Source organism: Trichomonas vaginalis, chromosome III (assembly GCF_026262505.1).
Source record: "Trichomonas vaginalis G3 chromosome III, whole genome shotgun sequence".
NCBI lineage: Eukaryota > Parabasalia > Trichomonadida > Trichomonadidae > Trichomonas > Trichomonas vaginalis.
This window is the reverse complement of record NC_067205.1, coordinates 6,358,218-6,379,067: the sequence shown is the minus strand read 5'-3', so window position 1 is coordinate 6,379,067 and position 20,850 is coordinate 6,358,218. Positions and strand designations below refer to the sequence as shown.

Sequence of the window (20,850 nt, the reverse complement as noted above, 5' to 3'; positions counted from 1 at the left end):
AAGGTGCTGATTCGTATCAAATTTTGAATCACATCAAGAAATTGAAAACACATTTTTAATAGCGCTGTTTTAACCATTTATGTCTGAATCAGTAAAAGAGTTCCGAAAAATAAGGTTCTTACAAGTTTGAAGACAAAAATTTATCTTCATATTGAAAACATGAGTGGAACACATAAGCATGACCATACAATCCAAAGATCTACTTAACCCCTGAACGTATGGTTAAATAAAAAAATATTTGATAAAATTTTGGCACCAGTATTGGGATTGTTTGATCATTATACCCAAAAAATATTTATGTAAATATGATTAACATTTGTGACACGTGCGAATATCGATAAAATCATTTTATTCCTTTGCGGGATTCATTGATTAACCTACTCCAAATTAAACCAATTTTCCTTTAGAAGTTCAATAGCAGCCATTAAATTAACAATAATCCTCTTCGTAGATCTAATAGATGTTCAAAACACGAAATTTCGAATAAACTTCAACCACCTAAACAAGGTTTCCTGGAAAATGAATTCGCCAGAAGCAATACATGCATAGATGGAATAATACACGAGACTAATTTAGCTCACTAATATTTTTTTACATTCAATAGTTTACTTTTATAACAAATTTGACAAATTTGCCTAAATTATAAAAATGATTTTTCTTTTCCTTATTCTAGGACTATCTGAAATTTCAGATTCAAAGGTAAGCCAGAAAAACACTGAACAAGATCATGAGGTTAAAGAAAATACAAATAAATCATTAAATTTAAATAATTCAACAAAAAATCAAACTCCGTTAGAAACTAAACCAGAAGACAAATTGAGTGCAGACCAAAATACCAAGGATAACAAAGAAAACGATAAATTACCAAGCAAAAATGAAAAAACAACAGATAATATAAATAATGACTCGGAGAAACAACCAGCAAAGCTCAATGAAAACAAACGAGCGAAGGAACAAGAAAAAGAACTTGATACTAAAAAAGAAAACACTGAAACAGAAAAGAAATCTGTTTCTGAAAATAAAGGTGCTGAAAGTAAGAAATCAGATAACACTAATGAAAAAGAGAAAGAAAACACACACGAAAAAGATTCCGAAACTCAAAACGATGAAAAATTAAATAAAAATGACGATAAAAAGAATGACGCATTAAATGAAGATAAGAAAGAAGAGAAATCAAATACAGATAATAAATCCGATGCTACAACTAAAGAAGAATCATCAGAAAAGAAAGATGAAAAATCTGATGAGAAAAAAGACGCAGAAAAGATGAAGGAAGAACAAAAAGATGATAAAACTGACAAAGACGAAAAGAAAGGAGAAGAAAAGAAGAATGATGAAGAAAATGAAAAGAAATCTGAGGAAAAGTCCGAAAAATCAAAGGAAGAAGACAAACCAGAGAATGATGAAACCAAGAAAGAAGAAAAACCATTGAAAGAAGAAGAAAAAGATAAAAAATCTGATGAATTAAAAGAAGAAGACAAAGAGAAGAAGAAAGAAGAAGCTAGAGATGATAAAGAGAACAAATCCGATGAAAAACCAAAAGAAGAACCAAAGAAAGAAGAAAATGATTCAGATGATGAGAAAGAAGAAGACAAAGATGCCAAGAAAGAACATAAAGATGATAAGAATGTCAAAGAAGACAAGAAGAATGTAAAGAAGGATGAAGATCAAGAAGAAGAAAATGATGATTACAAAGAATCAGAAGAAGAGAAGGAAAAACGTCAGAAAGAAGCTTCTAAAAATGATAAACATGACAAACCTCACAAGAAAGAACCTAAAAAGGAAGAGGACGAAGAAGAAGAATCAGGTGACTACAAATTAACTGACGCAGAAGAGAAAAAGCATAAAGAAGAAGATAAACATCATAAACAAGAGAAAAATGATAAGAAAGAAACCAAGAAAGATGAAGATGAACAAGAAGAATCAGATGATTACAAAGAAAAGAAAGAAGAACATAAGAAAGATGATCACAATAATAAATCCGAGAAGAAAGATAAGAAAGACATAAAGAAAGAAGAAGATGATCAAGAAGAATCAGAAGATAACAAAGAAACAAAAGATGAAGAGAACGAAAACAAGAAAGAACATAAGCAAGATGAAAAATCCCATAAAACAAACAAAGAAGGAAAAGATCACAAAAAAGATAAAGAAATTTCAAAGAAAAATGATGAAGAACAAGATGATGATGATGAAGACAAAGTTCCATTGGTCAAGAAAAACAACTTCAAACGAAAAGATTCCAAGAAAGATGACGAAGATTCAGAAGATGACGACGATGACGAAGACGAAAAAGACAAAAAGAAGAAACAACAGCATCCAAGAGATCAACTTCCAACAGTCTACAAGAAGATCACAGGTGGAAACACAGAAGATGACGACGATGAAGAAAAAAAGAGAAAAGAAAAATTGAGTAAAATAAGTATCGATGATGATGAAAGCGAAGAAGATGCTGAATACAGGAATGTCAATGCCAATGATAAAGATTGGGTCTCATTAAAGGACAGGAACAAGAAATTACAAAAGAAAGGAACAAAAGATGATGATAATTATGAAGACGAAGATTGGGTCAAACTAAAGGATAGAAAAACCAAAGAACAAATGAGAAAGAAGAAGAATAAAGATGATGATGAAGATGAAGAAGATGAGGATGAAGAAGAGGTAGAAGAAAAGAAGAAAAATGAAGAGGAAAAGAAGAGAAAACAGAAGAATAAAGAGGAAGAAGATCGTAAAAAGAAACAAAATGAAAAGAAAGAAGAAAATTTGCAAGAAGATGATAAACTTATCGAAGAAGAACCTCTTAAGATGAAACCGAAGTTCCTTTCATTCTTCAGTTTCACTGTTTACATTATTATCTTCATCGGCCTTGTTTCTGGATCAATGGCAATCATCTTCATTCGCAGAAGACCAAAACCAGATCCAGCTGCCGATGAACCTTTACTCGTTACTGATGAATATTATTAAAAAAAAAGTCTTTATATTCTAAATTCTATACAAGATTTTTCTTTAGGATATCTTATCATATCTTTTCTGATATTTATGCAGTATGAACTCATAAAATGGTTATCAATTCATAAGATTACTTGGGTATGTTATAATTAGATGCAATATCAACTCAATGTTGAAGCAATGCCATTAAATGTCTATAAATGAGATACACTCATTTATTTTATTAGTGAATTGGCAGTAATACATAGGATTTGGTGAATTCCAAAAGACATTTTAGAAAATTCAACATAACTCCCCATTGAAAAATCAAAAGATTAGTTAAGCATAAGGTTGTTATGAATTCATAAGATTATCATTAAAAGATTTCTATATTTTACAAATTTTTGAAAAAACATACAGAAAATGACAAAATTATAGTTGGTTATTTTTCTATTATGAATGGAAGTCTTGATTATGACATTTATTGTAATTTTTTTCCCCTCCAATTTTGAGACAGATTCTGAAAAAATTTTATCTAACGTTCTCATAAAAAATGAAATGCATTCAATGTTTCTAATCTATTAACGAATTAATATTTTTGAATATTTAGAATTTTTTTGATAAAATTATTTTATGCAAAAATAGTTTTAATCAAATAAACTTGGACAAAATTCTCAACGGTTATATTTCGGTCTTTCAAAATTTAAGGGAAATCATCCGATATTTTTTCAAGTTAATTTAATTTATTCAAATTTTTAACCGGCCCAAAATAGAAATTTTCAAAGTCTCAATTCAGTTTTGAGAATTTTGAAAGTATCGACTCTATAAAAACTAATGTGCCGGTAATCCATCTATTATTAGTTATAAATCTTTTTTAGCAGCTTTGGTTTCGGATGTTTATATCTATTCAAATATCTATTTTATTTACCACAATTTTTTATATGTTTCTTTTCCTCTTGAATGCCCTAGGTTTGTGCACAAATGGTGCATCACCCACTTCCAAGCCAGTAAACGAACATACTCTTTGGATAGCTGTTGGCATAACTTTGCTAGTTGTCCTTTTAATTATTGTCTTAATTGTTATTTACTATTGCTACTGCAGAAAAACAAACGATACAGAGGAGAAAAATGTTAATTCATCTCCATTACTTGAGAGCGAAGAGCTTCAGTCCAATGTTACTGCTCGAGAAGTATTTATTGATGTTACAGCTCCACCACTTTCACCAGACCCAGCTCCAATCCCAATACAGCCAGTTGTTTTAGAACAAAAACCAGCTCCAGCTCCTCAAAATGTCCCAGCTTCTGAAGAGCCAAAGAAGAAGAAGAAAAAGAGGAAAGAAAAGAAATTACCTCCACCTCCATCACCAGATCCAAGTCTTCAAAACGAAGACGATCAGAAGTTTGATTCTGGCGAAGGTGTTGATGTTTATTCAAGTGATGTAGTTTATTCCTACTACTCCGATGAAGCATGAAGATAGCCTACGAAATTTATATGTTTTTACACGAAATTTTAATAAAAAATAGTGATAATAATTGCGTCATGTTTTAATTCAATGATTTTCAAAAGTAAAGTAGGGGCAGATTTTTCTGTTTGAGATGCCATTAAGGATTTATCCATTAATATTACTATAATTATGAGAAATATGAATGTAAAATCTAATAACTAAGATTCAACTGAAAGCTTCATTGGGAAACTAGGAGTAATGAATGAAAGCTTATATATTAAACATGATCTAAGTATTTACAAATTAAAGACTGTCGAATTAAATGTTGGGGGAATGAATAAAATAGAATGGGAGATTTAACCGTCCGTTATGTAAAAAAAAGAAATGAATTTGCCGAATAAAAGGCGTCTTCCGCCTAAAACAACAGATGAAAACATCCGAATTCGCGTTAATACAGCACTTAAAGTGAAAGGAGTTGAAAATCATTATCAGGCAAAATATTATGGCGAATTATCTAAATTTTTAATGCAACAAAATACAAATAAATTCGATTTATTGAAGCCACAACTTAAAATACGTGATACACAACAATGGCAGACTGCTTTGGAGTTCTGCATTTCATTTCTTAAAAATAACAACGCAATGAGTACACTTATGGCAATTCAAAGTGAACTAAATGGAAAAGAAACCAACTTCCCAGGCCTATTTTCTCAAGATCCAAAGTCTGTTGATGCTTATTTCGGAAAATTACTCAAAATTTCAAGAGAAAAATTGCCAATACCTTTTGCTAAAAGAGTTAGACAATCGGTTAAGTTCCAAGAAAGGGCAGTGAACTATGTTCATTTGTCAATGGATGATTCAAAATCACAAAATTTTGCTTCCACAGCTGTTGCAGCTCCAAATCTTCCATTACCTCCATCAGTTAATTCAACAAGATCATCTAATGAAAATATATACCCTGCTGTAGTAAAATCTCGCTCAATTACTGCAGAAGATGAAGAAGATTACGAATATGATTCCCAAGATAACAAGAAGAACCAAAATGACGAGGAAGAAGATTATAGTCAAGAAGAAGATAACAAATCATATTCTTACAGCTCGCAACAAAAATATTCATACAGTTATGGATATTCTTATGAAAGTACTAAAAAATCACCATCGCCAAAACCACAACCTTCTAACATGCCTTCATTTCACCCGCCTACTGTTTCTAAAAACAGTTCCAGAAGTTATTCAATATCTGGAAGCCAAAATTCTGGCTCAGTAAGTAATAAATCAGGCAATGAAATAGTACAGAACGTTTCTATCAAGTCAGGATCCTCAGGATATTCGATTACTTCGAATTCTCCACAATCTTCTCCAAAGTCGAATCCACCACAAGCAGTGCTTCAGCCACAAATTATAAATCCGAATAAAAGCGGTTCTAGCTCATTTTATTCATATAATCAGAGTATTCAATCAAAAAATTATTCTCCAAAGTCTACGCCGCAAGGATCGAATCCACAATCAGGTAACTCTCAAGGGTCTTCGATCAAAAGTGCTGGACAAAACGGTTCTTCAAGTAGCCAAAGTATTAAATCTTTACAAAGCGCTGGATCTGCAAAACAAAGCGTTAAATCCAATAACATGAAGATAGAACCACAGAATCCATCATTATCTCCGAAATCTTACAATACTTCTCCAAATGGTTTATCATCTTCACCTCAAACCACAGGATCCAAGAAAGCTGCTGAAGACATACCACAATTCCAGCCAATGCCAGCATTTTCTACATCTAGTTCTCATAATTCCAACAAAACTCCGCCACAAGTTCAAATTCATAAACCTAATAGTAACAGTTCTAATAAGTCATCATTGATAAGTGATTCTAGCAAGCCGAAGTCACAAACTCCTTACTCTTACAGCTATACTGGCTACGGTGAAGAAGATGAAGAAGATTTCGAAGAAGAAGAGGATGGAAGCTTCTATGAGGAGGAAGAAGAAGGAAGCTACAATTATTCTACACAATAAATTGTTTTGTTATTATTTTAAACTTAAATTTTTATATTTCGATTATTTTTAACAAAAAACTGATGGAAACATGTAAAAAATCAATAAAAATTGAATATGAAGCTGAAAATCATTGAATGCGAAACTTTTAGTAATACTGATATTGAATCTTCTAGATTTTATAATATTGTAGTGACATAAGTAATTAACATATCTAATGTCTGATAAAGGAAGAAAGAGATCAGAATGGTTTTTGAACGAACTGCTTTTGTTCAATATTAAGATCAATATCAGTAAATTAGCATTTATTACGGATAATGCAATAAAATATTGTGCAATAAACAACTTAGTAGTTGATGAAAAAGCCTTTGATTTATAGAAATGAGTAAAATTAAAATTTTAATTTTTATATATATCAAACAATATTATAAAAAATAGATCTACTGCTTTGTATCCGCAAATGTCAACTCTGCTCCGTATGTTGATGACTTCGGAATCCTCATTGGACTTGTAGATCTCAAAACAGAGCAACTTTGGCTGCAAACTTCATCAACAACTGCTGCAAACGGTGTTGATGGATCCGCTGGGAGAATTTGCTCCCAATTTGGAGAATGGCTTTTAACCATTGATCCATCAGTAGAAATCGTATGAAGAGTATCGACAATTAAGTTTGTTTTGAGTTCTTTCTCAATATCGAAAGTAACCATCATTGATGGTCTGTCGTTTAACTCGAGAACAATCGGATTTAAGAATTCATTGAGCATAATATCGATTCCTAAGATATGGAAGAACTTATTGTATTTGTCGATGCCTCCTGCTGATGAAAAGCTGTAATGGGTGCCAATTGTATCAAGAGATGTTGTTCCGCAATTTGAGATCGCGTTTACGATTGGCGACCACATCGCAAGCATTGTAAGGGCTGTAGCATTACAAATCTTACGCCAAACGGTTTCAGACTTCTTTGGAATCAAATTTTGGATTTGAGCCAAAACTTCTGAAGCAAGTTTTGTAAAATCTGTTGATGGATTCTCGTTTTCAACGTTGATCGAAGTATTTGTCAAATGGCAAAACTTATCATTTAAATTATCAGGGCTTGGCGGTACGTATTTCTCTGTACAGAATCTGGCGAGTCCTTCCTTATAAATATATACTGTGTATGGCGATAAGTTTGATATAAGCACGTAAAATCTAAAATCAAACTTATAACCGTCAAGTAAGTAAGGAGCTACATATCTCTGAATGACAACAGATTCAGCTTTTCTTCCGATTTCATAAACATGCTGAATTAATTTGATTCCGTGGCCGCAGCAACCACTTCTAGGTTTAACAATCCAAGTTACAGGCTTTCTGAGAAGATGCTGTAACTTTTCGTGCTCTCTTTGGAAATCTGTAAATTGGTGTGGCAAAAGGAAGCTTAATGGAAAGAATTTATAGAAATTTGTAAATAATCTACGCATTTGATTCATAGAATGAATGAAAGTTGATTTGTAACAGATATAGTCCATTCCAGGAATCTTATTTATTCTCTGATTTGGCCCTACATTCTTGAAATCTTTGGGATAAATATCTCCATCCCACCAAAAAATGGGAGCATTTGGATTATCTTCTGATGCTTCAACCTGAACCCTGGAAAACGCTTCTTTAACAACAGGATATTTGGCATGTGTTGAATCAATTTCTGTTCCAGGTCCGATCATAACAAATTTGTACGTTATAGAATTGAAATGACACAGTTTTGAGTGGTTTTCAGGATATTATACTACTCGAAGAATATATAAAATTATTTTTCAATTTTTTGCCGATACAGAAGATTTCAGATGAATTGTCATTTCAATTTCATCTTTCAATTTTTGTATCGACTCATTTTTCAAGGTTGGAAAAATTGATAATTCTGTTATTGATTCATCTACAAATTTAGTAACTTAATCGTGAATGATTTCCAGTTTCCAAAATCTCAGAAAATTACAAAAAAATCGAACACCAAAAGTGAGAAACAATACGATTCACAACGACATTTTGATATTATTACTTATAAAAATAATGTTCAACGTGTTAACATCTATTAATAATACATGATATTTTAAATTTCTTATATCTCTAACTAAAATAGTTATAATGGCAATATTTAACTGCAACCATTAGATCAAATTAGGGATGCGACGGTTTTACGCCATGACCGTTTAAAAATAGAATAATACGCCATTCGGCCGAATAACAAAACAATACAAAATTATCGCCGTCCTTTGTTTTTTCTTTCTTTCTCTTTTTTTTTTCTCTCTCTCTCTCTCTCTTTCTTTTCTCTTTCCTCTTTTTACTCCTCTTTCTCTTTTCATCATTAAACGTAGAAAGATATATTAATATTATTTTAAAATTAAAAAAAAATAAAGAAAGTATAATAAGTAATTATTTAGTTATCGATATATATATGTAAAGTGATAATCTGAGGATAATCTGAGGAGGAGTCTGAGGATTAGACCGAGGAGTAGTTTGAGGAGTTTGATGATAATCTGAGGAGTTTGAGGAGTAGTCTGAGGAGTTTGAGGATAATCTGAGGAGTTTGAGGATAATCTGAGGAGTTTGAGGATAATCTGAGGAGGAGTTTGAGGATAATCTGAGGAGTTGTCTGAGGATAATTTGAGGAGTTTGAGGAGTAGTCTGAGGAGTTTGAGGATAATCTGAGGAGGAGTCTGAGGATAATCTGAGGAGGAGTCTGAGGATAATCTGAGGAGGAGTCTGAGGATAATCTGAGGAGTTTGAGGATAATCTGAGGAGGAGTCTGAGGATTAGACCGAGGAGTAGTCTGAGGAGTTTGAGGATAATCTGAGGAGGAGTTTGAGGAGTAGTTTGAGGAGTAGTCTGAGGAGTTTGAGGATAATCTGAGGAGGAGTCTGAGGATAATCTGAGGAGGAGTCTGAGGATAATCTGAGGAGGAGTCTGAGGATAATCTGAGGAGGAGTCTGAGGATAATCTGAGGAGGAGTCTGAGGATAATCTGAGGAGGAGTTTGAGGAGTAGTTTGAGGAGTAGTCTGAGGAGTTTGAGGATAATCTGAGGAGGAGTCTGAGGATAATCTGAGGAGTTTGAGGATAATCTGAGGAGGAGTTTGAGGATAATCTGAGGAGGAGTCTGAGGATAATCTGAGGAGTTTGAGGATAATCTGAGGAGTTGTCTGAGGAGTAGTTTCAGGAGTTGTCTGAGGATAATCTGAGGAGTTTGAGGATAATCTGAGGAGGAGTCTGAGGATAATCTGAGGAGGAGTCTGAGGATAATCTGAGGAGGAGTCTGAGGATTAGACCGAGGAGTAGTCTGAAGAGTTTGAGGATAATCTGAGGAGGAGTTTGAGGAGTAGTTTGAGGAGTAGTCTGAGGAGTTTGAGGATAATCTGAGGAGTCTGAGGATAATCTGAGGAGTTTGAGGATAATCTGAGGAGGAGTCTGAGGATTAGACCGATGAGTAGTCTGAAGAGTTTGAGGATAATCTGAGGAGGAGTTTGAGGAGTAGTCTGAGGAGTAGTCTGAGGAGTTTGAGGATAATCTGAGGAGGAGTCTGAGGATAATCTGAGGAGTTTGAGGATAATCTGAGGAGGAGTTTGAGGATAATCTGAGGAGGAGTCTGAGGATAATCTGAGGAGGAGTCTGAGGATTAGACCGAGGAGTAGTCTGAGGAGTTTGAGGATAATCTGAGGAGGAGTTTGAGGAGTAGTTTGAGGAGTAGTCTGAGGAGTTTGAGGATAATCTGAGGAGGAGTCTGAGGATAATCTGAGGAGTTTGAGGATAATCTGAGGAGGAGTCTGAGGATAATCTGAGGAGGAGTCTGAGGATTAGACCGAGGAGTAGTCTGAGGAGTTTGAGGATAATCTGAGGAGGAGTTTGAGGATAATCTGAGGAGGAGTCTGAGGATAATCTGAGGAGGAGTCTGAGGATAATCTGAGGAGGAGTCTGAGGATAATCTGAGGAGGAGTCTGAGGATTAGACTGAGGAGTTTGAGGAGTAGTCTGAGGATAATCTGAGGAGTTTGAGGATAATCTGAACATAATCTGAGGAGGAGTCTGAGGATTAGACTGAGGAGTAGTTTGAGGATAATCTGAGGAGGAGTCTGCGGATAATCTGAGGAGTAGTTTCAGGAGTAGTCTGAGGACTAGTCTGATGAGGAGGACTCTAAGGAGTAGTCTGAAGAGTAGTCTCAGGAGGAAGATCTGAGGAGGAGTCTTATGAGGAAGATCTGAGGAGTAGTCTGATGAGGAGGGGTCTAAGGAGTAGTCTGAGGATGATGAGTAATCTGATAAGGAGTAGTCTGAGGATGATCTGAGGATAACCTGATGACTAGTCTAGGAGTGGTCTAATAAAAATGTAAAATATTTTCAAAGAAAAAATTCTATGAATTTTATATTTTAATTCTTAGCATTATACTGAATAAAATAAACATAAATATCAAAATTTGAAATTGAACACGCCAAAAAAATGATAATCCACATTCAATATTTTGTAAGTGGCGTACTTTTTGAATACTCGCCATACGCCTTGGAGTTCTCAATTTTGAATTCGCCTTTATTTGGGCGACCTCAGAAAAATACGCCATTAAGAAAATATTGTATGAGATTTTAAATTTGAACACGCTCTACCTTAAGGAATTAAATTTATTAAGATATATTTATATATAATAAACGATTACTTAAAAAAAAGTATTTCATCGCTTATGTAAGTTTCAAAAAAATCACGAAAATAAAAAAATCAAGATTAAAATTTTATTTTTAATTTTTGAATTTCTCAAATGGCGAAATTTTTGGGCGAACAAAAAAAATGTACGCCCGGTCAAATGGCGTGTTTAACGCATCCCTAGATCAAATCTCGTAATTTTTGCCTTGAGATCACACACAACTAGATATCAATGAAATATGAATAAATATTATTTTTAAATATGAGTTAAAATAAGTTCATTAGTTGTAAAAGAATCTTCTTTAAGGAAAAATCGAAAAATAGTTCATATTAAATGATAAAATATATGTTTTTTACTAATAAATTAAAATGATAACTTACAAATCATCAGTATTTAAGTCAGTGTCACTTTCTGAGTCTACCTTATTGAAATCGGCTTTGAATGGGTCATCTTCCATATTCTGATTTGTTGTGAACATATTGTTATCATCCACAACAGTTTCAGTTGGGAAGTTTGTTTCTGGAGATGAAATTGCAGCAATATCAGCTTCGTTAAAATCTGAATCTGATTTATCGCTATCAACATCCTTTCCTTTACGGATGATTAATACAACTATTACAACTATTATTATTAATACAACAACGACAACGCAAACTATCATAATGATGAAATTCTTTTTCGCCATTCCTAATATTTGCCCGTCTTTGCTGCTATCTCCACCACCACCACTTTTTGTGACTTCTGTTGGTTTTGGTGTTTCTTCTGTTGGCTTTGGTGTTGGATCTTCTGGTTGTGGTTGTGGCTGTGATTGTTCTTTTTCTTCTGATGATGATGTAGTAGAAGTAGATGGACTTTCAGATGAAGAAGTAGAAGTAGATGGACTTTCTGATGAGGTTGTAGTGCTTGAAGAAGTTTCAGCAATTAGAACATTTTCACGTTCACTTTCATCAAAGAATTCTGTGAGAAATTCTGTTTGGGATTCAAGAGTATTTTGTACGGTTATATTACTGGTTTCGAAACCAGGTTGGAGATAAACATTGTTCAGACTCAATTGTCCGCCATTGATACTATGGAAGATATCGTTCTGTCTTGATGTACAGTCATATACAGAAATATAATCAAATAAAATTTGTGAACTTGTCAAAGTAAAGTACCTAAAGGGAGTATCTACCATTGTTGTCCCACATTTAGTAATTGTTACGTAAGAAAATGTTCCACTTGCTTGATTAAATTCAATAATAACTTGTTTTGATTCGCAGTTCGAAATAAGCATGTATTTGCAATCTTCTAAGGTAGCTGTTCGTACTTCCATGCAAGAACACCATCCGTTTTTACAATCAGAAACGTTAATAGTTTTGGCTGTTACTTTACCTTCAATAAAGAATAGTGGTCTCTGGCAACTATCAGATACCTCTTCAGCGCATTTTGTAACACTTAATTCGGAAGCATGGTTTGTTGTAGTAGAATCATAAACGTGTGAATAGAAAAACTCTCCTTTTTGATGATCTGGATTAGTATTTGATGCATCATTTGTGTTGCATCCGATTGCGACGCATTGCGTGCAATAGAATGCCCGATCTGGACTATTATCTACTGCGTAAACTGCAATTGCACCTCCTTGTACATCAGAGTGACAATTTACGAACTTGGATAGAACAATTGCAATTCGAGTAGCGCTGAAAATTGCGCCTCCTGAACCTTCATCACTAATTCCATCAAAAGTTGAAGCACGTACATATATATTTCCTGATCCTACGACAAAATTTTTGTGTTCGGAATACGATGCGGGCTCTGCTTCTTGTCCTGGGAAATAGGTCGAAAAGGGTGCTGCTGACATTTGAAAGAACTCAAAATTTGACAATAAATTTTCGATGAGTTATTAAATATAATAGGTAGGATAAAATACGAATAATTTTTAAAACCCCATAAATTGATAATCATACAATCTCCGATAGATAAATATTTTTGAATGATGTAAACCAAAAGATTACAATAAATTTTAATTGATTTGATTACATAAGATATAATATACAAATCATTTTTCATTCAATAAGTTTTTCAGTTAGAGATTGTCAAATTTAGAGAAAAACGATAAAAAACGGTTTCTTTAACAAAAGATAATGTTAAATCGAGATGTAACAATGAGATTAAAAATCTCAATTTATTTGATAGTTTATTTTTTAAAAAAGTGGTCTCATCTGGTATCAAATCCATCGTATCTAACGAGAGTAGAAGATCCCATGAAAGGGTTATCAGTAGGATATAAGTTCTTCACTAATCACATATTTATGCGCTGAAAAAGCGAAAAATTCAATCATTTCATATAAAGGATGGAGAATTTATTTTTAATTTCATTTGACAAATATCTACATTAATACAACAGTGTAATTATTTCTGTAACATGAAACAAGATTTCGTAAATATTTATTTTCATGGATATATACTGAGCGATTCAAAGTCAAATTGCATGCCCTTTACTTTTGGTACCATTAAGATATTGAATTAAACTGTCTTCTTATTTAAACCATCTTCACAAAATTATTTCCAAAATATCTCGGTGTTCATTTTAAAACATCTCAATAAAAAATAATAGTGTATAATATAGTGGTGATAAAGATAGCTTTTAATATGAATAAATTTTAAACCTGAAAAAATTTGATGAAAAAAACATACCAATATATTGCTTACTTACCGCAATTGTGGTATTTCAAAACCCATTTTGTAAAAAGAACAGAATTTGAAAAAGAATGATACTCCTTCTCATTCAATTCTTCAAGGATATAGAAAATTGTATCATCGAATGATTCTGCTGTAACTGATGACATTTTGTGTGAACCCTTAGAAGCAGACTTCAAGAATGAAGCTGGGATTCTGCCAAGCTGTTCAACAACAGCACGGTGTTTTTTGATTTGTTGTGCCGGAACTGAAGGGAATTGTTTTTTGTAGTTGCGCGCATTTTCAAGGAAATCTAGAACACTTTCCAATTTCCTTTCGGCTAAAAATCTCTTGAAATATCTATGAAGGTTAGCATCTTCAAAAATTCTTTCGATCGGTGGTACGTAATGATAATAATCTGAGTTTGAATCTGATAAAACTCCTTTTGTATCGGATAAGAAAATAGGATTATCTGGGATGTTTTCCTTTGAAGGAGTACGATTTTCTCTTTTTGTTGGTAATGGAGGAGCATCAACACTTAATCTATGTTTAACTGGGGAAATTGGTGCATTTGAGCTTGCCCTCTTTGCTGCTAGTCGCTTGGCTAATGATACGCAATCCATGATTTTGGATGTTTAACGTCCGGTAATTCAATTATTTGATGCATTAATTTTATGCATGTTTTATGTGTGATAAATTTGGTATAAGAAATAAACGAAACATTGTTTAAGATTTCGCTTCGTATGGTTCGATTCAAAATATTGTATGCGCTCTATCAAATTAATGTCAATTTCAATATTTTAATGAAAAATGATAAATAACATATTATATAATAAATTTATGAAATTTATTCAAAATTAAATCATAACCGTTATTTTCTGAGATTATTTCATCAATGATTATTATAATATCTTTAGTGCATTCCAATTTCCAAATTAATTTTGAAATGTGAACCGATAAATTTTTTTACAAATGATTCTTGGCATTTTACTCTGCTTTAGACAAAAATATCCTTTTATTATGATAAGCCCAATTGGCATTCTTCCTACATTTGGATTTCAATCTGGCGGAACGTTTGCCGTAAAAATAAAAGCTCTTGAAAATACAACTCGAACTTATCAATTTGCTTTCTTAACTTCGAAAGAACTCCGTGATGTTCCACAATGTGGTGCTCCTACCTTATATCCCCACTTCATTTGGAAATATTCGACACAGGAAAATTGGCTAAATGGCACAATAAAAGATAAAGCTATTTTATATCCAGTAATGCGTGACTGCTATCCAGGAGATGCAGAATTACGCGTCAATATTGAAGTATATTACAAGAATCCAAACTCTTATTTAGATTATCGTGAACAACCTTCTTTAATCACAGGACCTATCATCCTTGGTGTTGCCTGCAGCGCAATCCTCTTCTGGCTTATTTATAATATCATCCGTAGGTGCAAATTTGTTCCTCTTCACTACGCTTTCACCGTACTCTTTGTATTGTTCGCCGTCCTTATTCTTATAGAGTACTTATACCTTCAGCGTGTCAGCAAGTACGACGGATCCCTTGTAATGTCAATTGCTTTTGATGTCATTGACGTAATTTACTTAGCCTCTCTATTTGGTACAATCATTATGGTCGCATCAGGATGGTGCTTCATCCATACAGATTTTTCATTTACAGATATTCTTGTTGCTTACATTGCTCCTGCTTTATTATTTGGATTAGAGAACGGAGCTCACTACTCGAATTCCATTTGGCTAGCCATTGTTATTCTTGTTGGAGAGTTCGCTGCCATCGCATTCTGCGTCTATGTCGCAATAAAAAGAGTTGGATATGCCAAAAAAGTTATTATGGCCCATATGACAGTAATCGAACACAGCGGAATTGATCCATCGACAACACCAATATCAAAGAAGTTCAAAGTTTACACAAATGTCTTTAATACTGTTTTAATTTCGATCTTCATTTACTTCCTCACTGTTTCTATTGTTGTCGTTGTAAATGGTGAGTACTGGATAAGAGATTTAGTGTCAGCTTTCCTTCAAATTACGATTTATTCAGTTGTCGGCTACAATTTCCGTCCTGTTCCCGATGAATACTCGTCATTGTTCGACAGGAATGATAATGATGATGACACGCAGAGAATGGTTGTCGAACTTGATGATATTGATGACAATATTATTTATAAGAAGGGAGTTGGCAAAGAATGGCACCCAGGAGATAAACTTCCTAAGGAACCAATCATTGCTTCTAAGGAACCAAAGAAGCAACCACTTCTTGCGGGATATACTGATGAGAAGAAACAAAATCTCATATAATAGTTATGATTTTCACTAATAATAGTAATAAAATATTTTATTTTTAATAGTTTTATATACATTATCTTAATTTTTTCGAAAAATCTCAAATTTGAATTCAAAATATATGAAAATTAAAAAATAAAACCAATAAAACTTATTTTGAGCAAGGCAAATATAATTGAAAGCTTAACAAAAATTATCTAAAGCAAAAATAGTTCCAATGTTTTTACTGATTGCATATAAAATTTTATATATGAAGATATTATCTTTCTTTTTTCCGATTAAAGCAATTATAACTGTGTGATGCATATTATAATGGTCTATAAAATGGAATGGGCATCGATTACCTAAGCTATAAAGCATCTATCAGGAATCTTGCTTAATATACTTTCAATATTATTATAACCTTTCCGCTTAGCAATATCTCGTGGAGTTTCATTATATTTATTTCTGATGTATCCTTTGATATCTGACAAATTGCAGAGATATTCGCATGTATTAAAATCTGCATTCAATACTGCCAAATGAAGTGGAGTATTTCCATTTTTATCCTTCTTATTTATATCGTAATCATATTTCATGAAGTACTTTACGGCTTCAAGATTTTGATTTCGAGTGAATATATGAATCAAAGTTTCACCTTCACTGGTTACTGCAAATTTATTTGCACCGCATTCAACAAAATCTTTGGTTAATTGAATATTACCCCTGGATGCCGATGATAGAAAAACATCATATTTAATTTTAGGTCCAGCAATTTTTTTTGTTATTTCTTGATAATAAAGAATTGTTGCTAAATCTCTTTGATCTGAAGCTTCTTTAATTGTATTATAAACATCATGAAATTTTGATTCATCCAAATTCATACTATTTATTTTCTTAATTTTTGGCAAATATTCTCCTATTTTTTGAATGAAATCATTGTTCTGGTTATTTTCTGATCTTAATTCTGTAATTTTTTCTGATTTTAAAGTATTCTGCCTCTTTAATCTATTAATTTCATCTCTTTGTGATTTATTTTCATTTCGCAACTTTGTTAATTCTGTTCTATTCGGCCTACTTATATCCAATAATGACTTGAAAATTGAAACAATCACAAATTGACCTTCACCTGTTGAGAATTTTTTGAGCGAATCGATTGCATCTCTGATTTCAGAATACTCATTACTAAGATAGAAAACAATATCCATATATGATATATTTCTCTTGATGAGAGAGAATATTATTTCATTTGAATTTTTATTTTTACTTTTGAAATGATTCAACAAATCTGTTGTAAATTCATATCCTGCATCAAGAATGGAAGTTATTAAGTCATTTTGATCAATTGAATCAAGGTTTTCAACTATGAAATTGAACAACTTCTCATCATAGCCTACTTGATTGTAATATTTAATTCTAATGAAAATATTTTCTTTAGTAATACTATCGTTTTTCAAATTATTCAGCAAGAAAGACATCAAATATTCGCTTTTAATTGCTTCACCAATGTTGAAAAAGTCAATGGCTATATTTTGGTTAACATCTTTTATAACTTGTAATTGTAATATCTTTTCAAATATTTTATATGTTTCTTCGTCTTTTATATTTGTATAAAATTTGAATTCTTTTGTAGATCGATTTAAATGATATTGATTTTTCAATTCATTGGAAATTGCGAATCCAATATAAATATTTGTATTATAAGCATGATCGGTAATATATATTTTAATATAATTGTTATCGAATGATTGCAATGATTCATATACTTTGTTAATAAATTCAGTCATTGTTAAGAATAAAAAATGAAAATTCAAAAATGTTTTTTTATATTAACTTCACTTCACTTAATTTTAAAATCAGCTAAAGATAAAACTATATATATATATTAAAGTAGTAAATTTCAAAATTTACAGATGAAATTATACTCGGATCAAAAATTCGACTAATTATTTGAAATTTGAAATATACATCTTAATTTAAATTACTTGAGGAGAAATATATCAATCTTAAATCAAGAACAATTTATGAGAAGTTAAATTAAATAAATTGAATCATATATTTATAGATACATTGCAATGAAAACAAGAATAGGACCAAAACAAGTGTGAGATGGTGCGTGTTGAATAGCAGTCGCACATTCTGGAGTGCATTGTAATTGAAATGCTTTTTCAGTAACACCACTGTTCTTAAATATTGGATACAATGATGTAGGAATGCTGAATGAACCACAGCTCTTAAGTAATGGACAATCATCAAAGCAGCGTTCACCAAGTTCTTTGATGCTAGGAGAACTGACAAAAACAAAGTTCAAGTTCTTGCAACCTTTGAATGCTTCAGTGCCGATCTTTTGAATGTAATTGCCATTGAACAAAATACTTGAAAGCTTTTCGCACTTGTAGAAACCGCGTGGATTGATAGATGTCATCTTCATGGGAACAACAAATGTTCGAACATCACTATATGGCAAGAAACAATATAAGATAGTTTGGTCATGACTCATCAATGCACCATTCTCAAACAAAAATTTCTCTTCGCCATCAAGAAGAGTGATAGTTTTAAGAAGTTCACAACCAACAAATGCACCACCACGGACATCTTGCAAATTAGAATTAATTGAAATCTTAATAGTTGTCAATGAGGCACATTTGATGAATGATGATTCTGAGATCGTTACAATAGATTGTGGTAACATAACAGTTTGAAAGATGCAGTTGCCAAGTGAGTACTGATCAAGCTGTTGAACACCTTCTTGCAATGTCAATTCTGCTAAATAAATGCAGTTGTATAAACATCTTGTTGGAATTCGGTTGGCTGAAACTGCAAATATCTGTAATGATGAAGATTCGAAACATGAATCTCCAATCGAATTAACTGAAGTTGGAAGAAGTGCTATTTTTATACCACTTTCGAAAAATGATTTATATCCAATAGAAATCAAAATTGTTGATTCAATTCCGATGTTAGAAATTTTAGTAGCTCTGTAGAATGCATAATCTGCAATACGTGTGATTTTGTTTGGTAATGTAATGGTCTCTAAGTTAGGACATGAGTTGAAACAATCTTGTGGAATCTCGCTGATAACACAATCTTCGTTAAATGTGACTGATGTCAAATAATTGCAATTATAAAATGTTTTGATTCCTAACGATGTCAAATTAACATTCGCAAAAGAAATAGATCTAATTGTAGAACTTTCGAATGCTGAATCTTCAATAACCATCTCATTAGGACCAACAAAGTTCAAATTACGAAGGAGTTTACCTTGAAATGTACTTTGTTTGATGGTTAAGCAGTATGTTGGAATTGTCAAGTCTCGGTTGATATCTGTATTAAAGAAATCAATTAATTCTATTTTATTATTGATAAAGAACATTCTATCCTCACTTGTACAATAATCATTATCTTTTGCATCAACAACCAATTCTTGACTGCATCCTCTGAAGATACCACTCCCAATTGAAGTAACACTTTTAGGTATTTTAATATATGTTAACGAAGTACATCCTGAAAAAGCATTAGCACCGATTTCTTTTAATGAATCTGGGAGTTCAATATTTTTAAGTTTAGGACAATTGTTGAATGCATATGCATCAATTTTCGTGATCTTATTTGTGAAAATAAATGTATCTAAAAATTTATTATCAGTAAAACAACGGGAAGACACTTTTGTAAGCAATGAATTGCATGTGAAGTTTGCAATATTTGTGTCTGCAAAAGCATGAGATCCCATTGACTGCAATTTCTCATGAATTATAATTTTTGTAATATGAACACTTCTAAATGCATTATCAGCAATGACTGTAACAAATTCTGGAACAATAAATTCGCCTGTAAAGGTGCATGAAACAACTTCAAGCGTGGAATTGTTTGATCCCGAATAAATTACGAGTCCATCGGTATGATAGTTTTGGTTTCGTGGATCAATTTCAAACTTTTTAATAGGAACTGTCGAAAATGCAGAAGTAAAAAGAACGTTAACATATTGTGGAATGAAAATATATGTAAGACGAGTTCCAATAAATGCATCACCAGAAATTATAGTCAAATGAGAATCAACTGAAATATCTATTTGTGATAAACCTCCTGAGAAAACATGGTTATAAATTGAATGCCAACCTTCAATTGTCGTACAAGAATCTGGCAATTTTATATATGTTAATTTTGGTGTATCCAAAAAGCAGCCAGTTTTCAATGTTAAAACATTTGGAGGAAGTGTAACATTCTTCAAATTGTGGCATTGATAAAATAATGAGTAATTCATTGCTTTTAAAAAGACACAATTGGTAAAATCTATGTATTCAATCGATGATGTTGAGAAAACATATGGATATATGCTTGTTATATTGCTTCCTTCTTCAAATGAGATATTTTTGAGATTGTTTGCACAATTTGCAAAAGCACTATGAATAGGAAGAGTTCCACCAAGGATAGTTTCGCATGATGCAGGGATAATATAATTACTTGGTATTGTATCAAGTGTATTAACAAGGATTTTTCTATCATTTGAATATTCGACACCAGAATTATCAAAATAAGCTGAGAAACATGGCCATATTAATATAAAAATAATTATTTTGATCATTTCAGTTTAGTATCAAATAGTTTGGTATCATATAATTTACTGATTTTTTCCCTATTGTCTTAAGGGAAAAGTATACATCAGTAAAGTACGATATAAAAATTTGGATTTTAAAACAATTGCTTTTGCAAAATAAATTAAGTATTCGGTATGTTTCTTTTGCAAAATGATAATATATTAGTAGACTAATGTATTTTTACCATTAAATCCATAATAATTTGTTTATTCATCAATGAATCATATACTTTCTGTCTAAATTCTGATTTTATTGAAAAACATTACATTATTTATTATTATATATAAGCCTTTCTTTTAATTATTGGCGTTA

At 32.2% G+C, this 20,850-nt stretch overlaps 10 protein-coding genes across 10 annotated transcripts; 4 read left to right on the top strand and 6 right to left on the bottom strand.

Moving 5' to 3' along the window:
* Window positions 1–366: 366 nt before the first annotated feature.
* On the top strand, window positions 367–3,300 carry TVAGG3_0652400 (nuclear chaperone required for maturation and nuclear export of pre-60s ribosome subunits; the record flags this gene model as incomplete). The annotated part of the gene is made up of 1 exon (XM_001322040.2): window positions 649–2,961. One exon carries the CDS (start codon window positions 649–651, stop codon window positions 2,959–2,961), a length of 2,313 nt encoding a protein of 770 aa, XP_001322075.1.
* A 527-nt stretch (window positions 3,301–3,827) lies between these two features.
* TVAGG3_0652390 (uncharacterized protein) lies at window positions 3,828–4,672 on the top strand (the record flags this gene model as incomplete). Its single annotated transcript, XM_001322041.2, has 1 exon — window positions 3,867–4,397. One exon carries the CDS (start codon window positions 3,867–3,869, stop codon window positions 4,395–4,397), a length of 531 nt encoding a protein of 176 aa, XP_001322076.1.
* Window positions 4,673–4,748: 76 nt separating this feature from the next.
* TVAGG3_0652380 (uncharacterized protein) lies at window positions 4,749–6,392 on the top strand (the record flags this gene model as incomplete). The annotated part of the gene is made up of 1 exon (XM_001322042.1): window positions 4,755–6,380. The coding sequence occupies one exon, from the start codon at window positions 4,755–4,757 to the stop codon at window positions 6,378–6,380; it is 1,626 nt and encodes a 541-aa protein (XP_001322077.1).
* Window positions 6,393–6,744: 352 nt separating this feature from the next.
* On the bottom strand, window positions 6,745–8,056 carry TVAGG3_0652370 (positive regulation of cilium movement; the record flags this gene model as incomplete). Its single annotated transcript, XM_001322043.1, has 1 exon — window positions 6,800–8,056. The coding sequence occupies one exon, from the start codon at window positions 8,054–8,056 to the stop codon at window positions 6,800–6,802; it is 1,257 nt and encodes a 418-aa protein (XP_001322078.1).
* A 722-nt stretch (window positions 8,057–8,778) lies between these two features.
* TVAGG3_0652360 (uncharacterized protein) lies at window positions 8,779–10,692 on the bottom strand (the record flags this gene model as incomplete). Its single annotated transcript, XM_001322044.1, has 1 exon — window positions 10,179–10,391. One exon carries the CDS (start codon window positions 10,389–10,391, stop codon window positions 10,179–10,181), a length of 213 nt encoding a protein of 70 aa, XP_001322079.1.
* A 652-nt stretch (window positions 10,693–11,344) lies between these two features.
* TVAGG3_0652350 (uncharacterized protein) lies at window positions 11,345–12,858 on the bottom strand (the record flags this gene model as incomplete). The annotated part of the gene is made up of 1 exon (XM_001322045.1): window positions 11,391–12,851. The coding sequence occupies one exon, from the start codon at window positions 12,849–12,851 to the stop codon at window positions 11,391–11,393; it is 1,461 nt and encodes a 486-aa protein (XP_001322080.1).
* Window positions 12,859–13,189: 331 nt separating this feature from the next.
* On the bottom strand, window positions 13,190–14,293 carry TVAGG3_0652340 (regulator of G-protein signaling, RGS family; the record flags this gene model as incomplete). The annotated part of the gene is made up of 1 exon (XM_001322046.2): window positions 13,699–14,292. The coding sequence occupies one exon, from the start codon at window positions 14,290–14,292 to the stop codon at window positions 13,699–13,701; it is 594 nt and encodes a 197-aa protein (XP_001322081.1).
* A 355-nt stretch (window positions 14,294–14,648) lies between these two features.
* On the top strand, window positions 14,649–16,032 carry TVAGG3_0652330 (lung seven transmembrane receptor family; the record flags this gene model as incomplete). The annotated part of the gene is made up of 1 exon (XM_001322047.2): window positions 14,690–15,979. The coding sequence occupies one exon, from the start codon at window positions 14,690–14,692 to the stop codon at window positions 15,977–15,979; it is 1,290 nt and encodes a 429-aa protein (XP_001322082.1).
* Window positions 16,033–16,308: 276 nt separating this feature from the next.
* Window positions 16,309–17,730, bottom strand: TVAGG3_0652320 (protein ubiquitination; the record flags this gene model as incomplete). Its single annotated transcript, XM_001322048.1, has 1 exon — window positions 16,309–17,730. One exon carries the CDS (start codon window positions 17,728–17,730, stop codon window positions 16,309–16,311), a length of 1,422 nt encoding a protein of 473 aa, XP_001322083.1.
* A 272-nt stretch (window positions 17,731–18,002) lies between these two features.
* On the bottom strand, window positions 18,003–20,525 carry TVAGG3_0652310 (antigen BSP-related family; the record flags this gene model as incomplete). The annotated part of the gene is made up of 1 exon (XM_001322049.1): window positions 18,003–20,525. One exon carries the CDS (start codon window positions 20,523–20,525, stop codon window positions 18,003–18,005), a length of 2,523 nt encoding a protein of 840 aa, XP_001322084.1.
* Window positions 20,526–20,850: the final 325 nt, after the last annotated feature.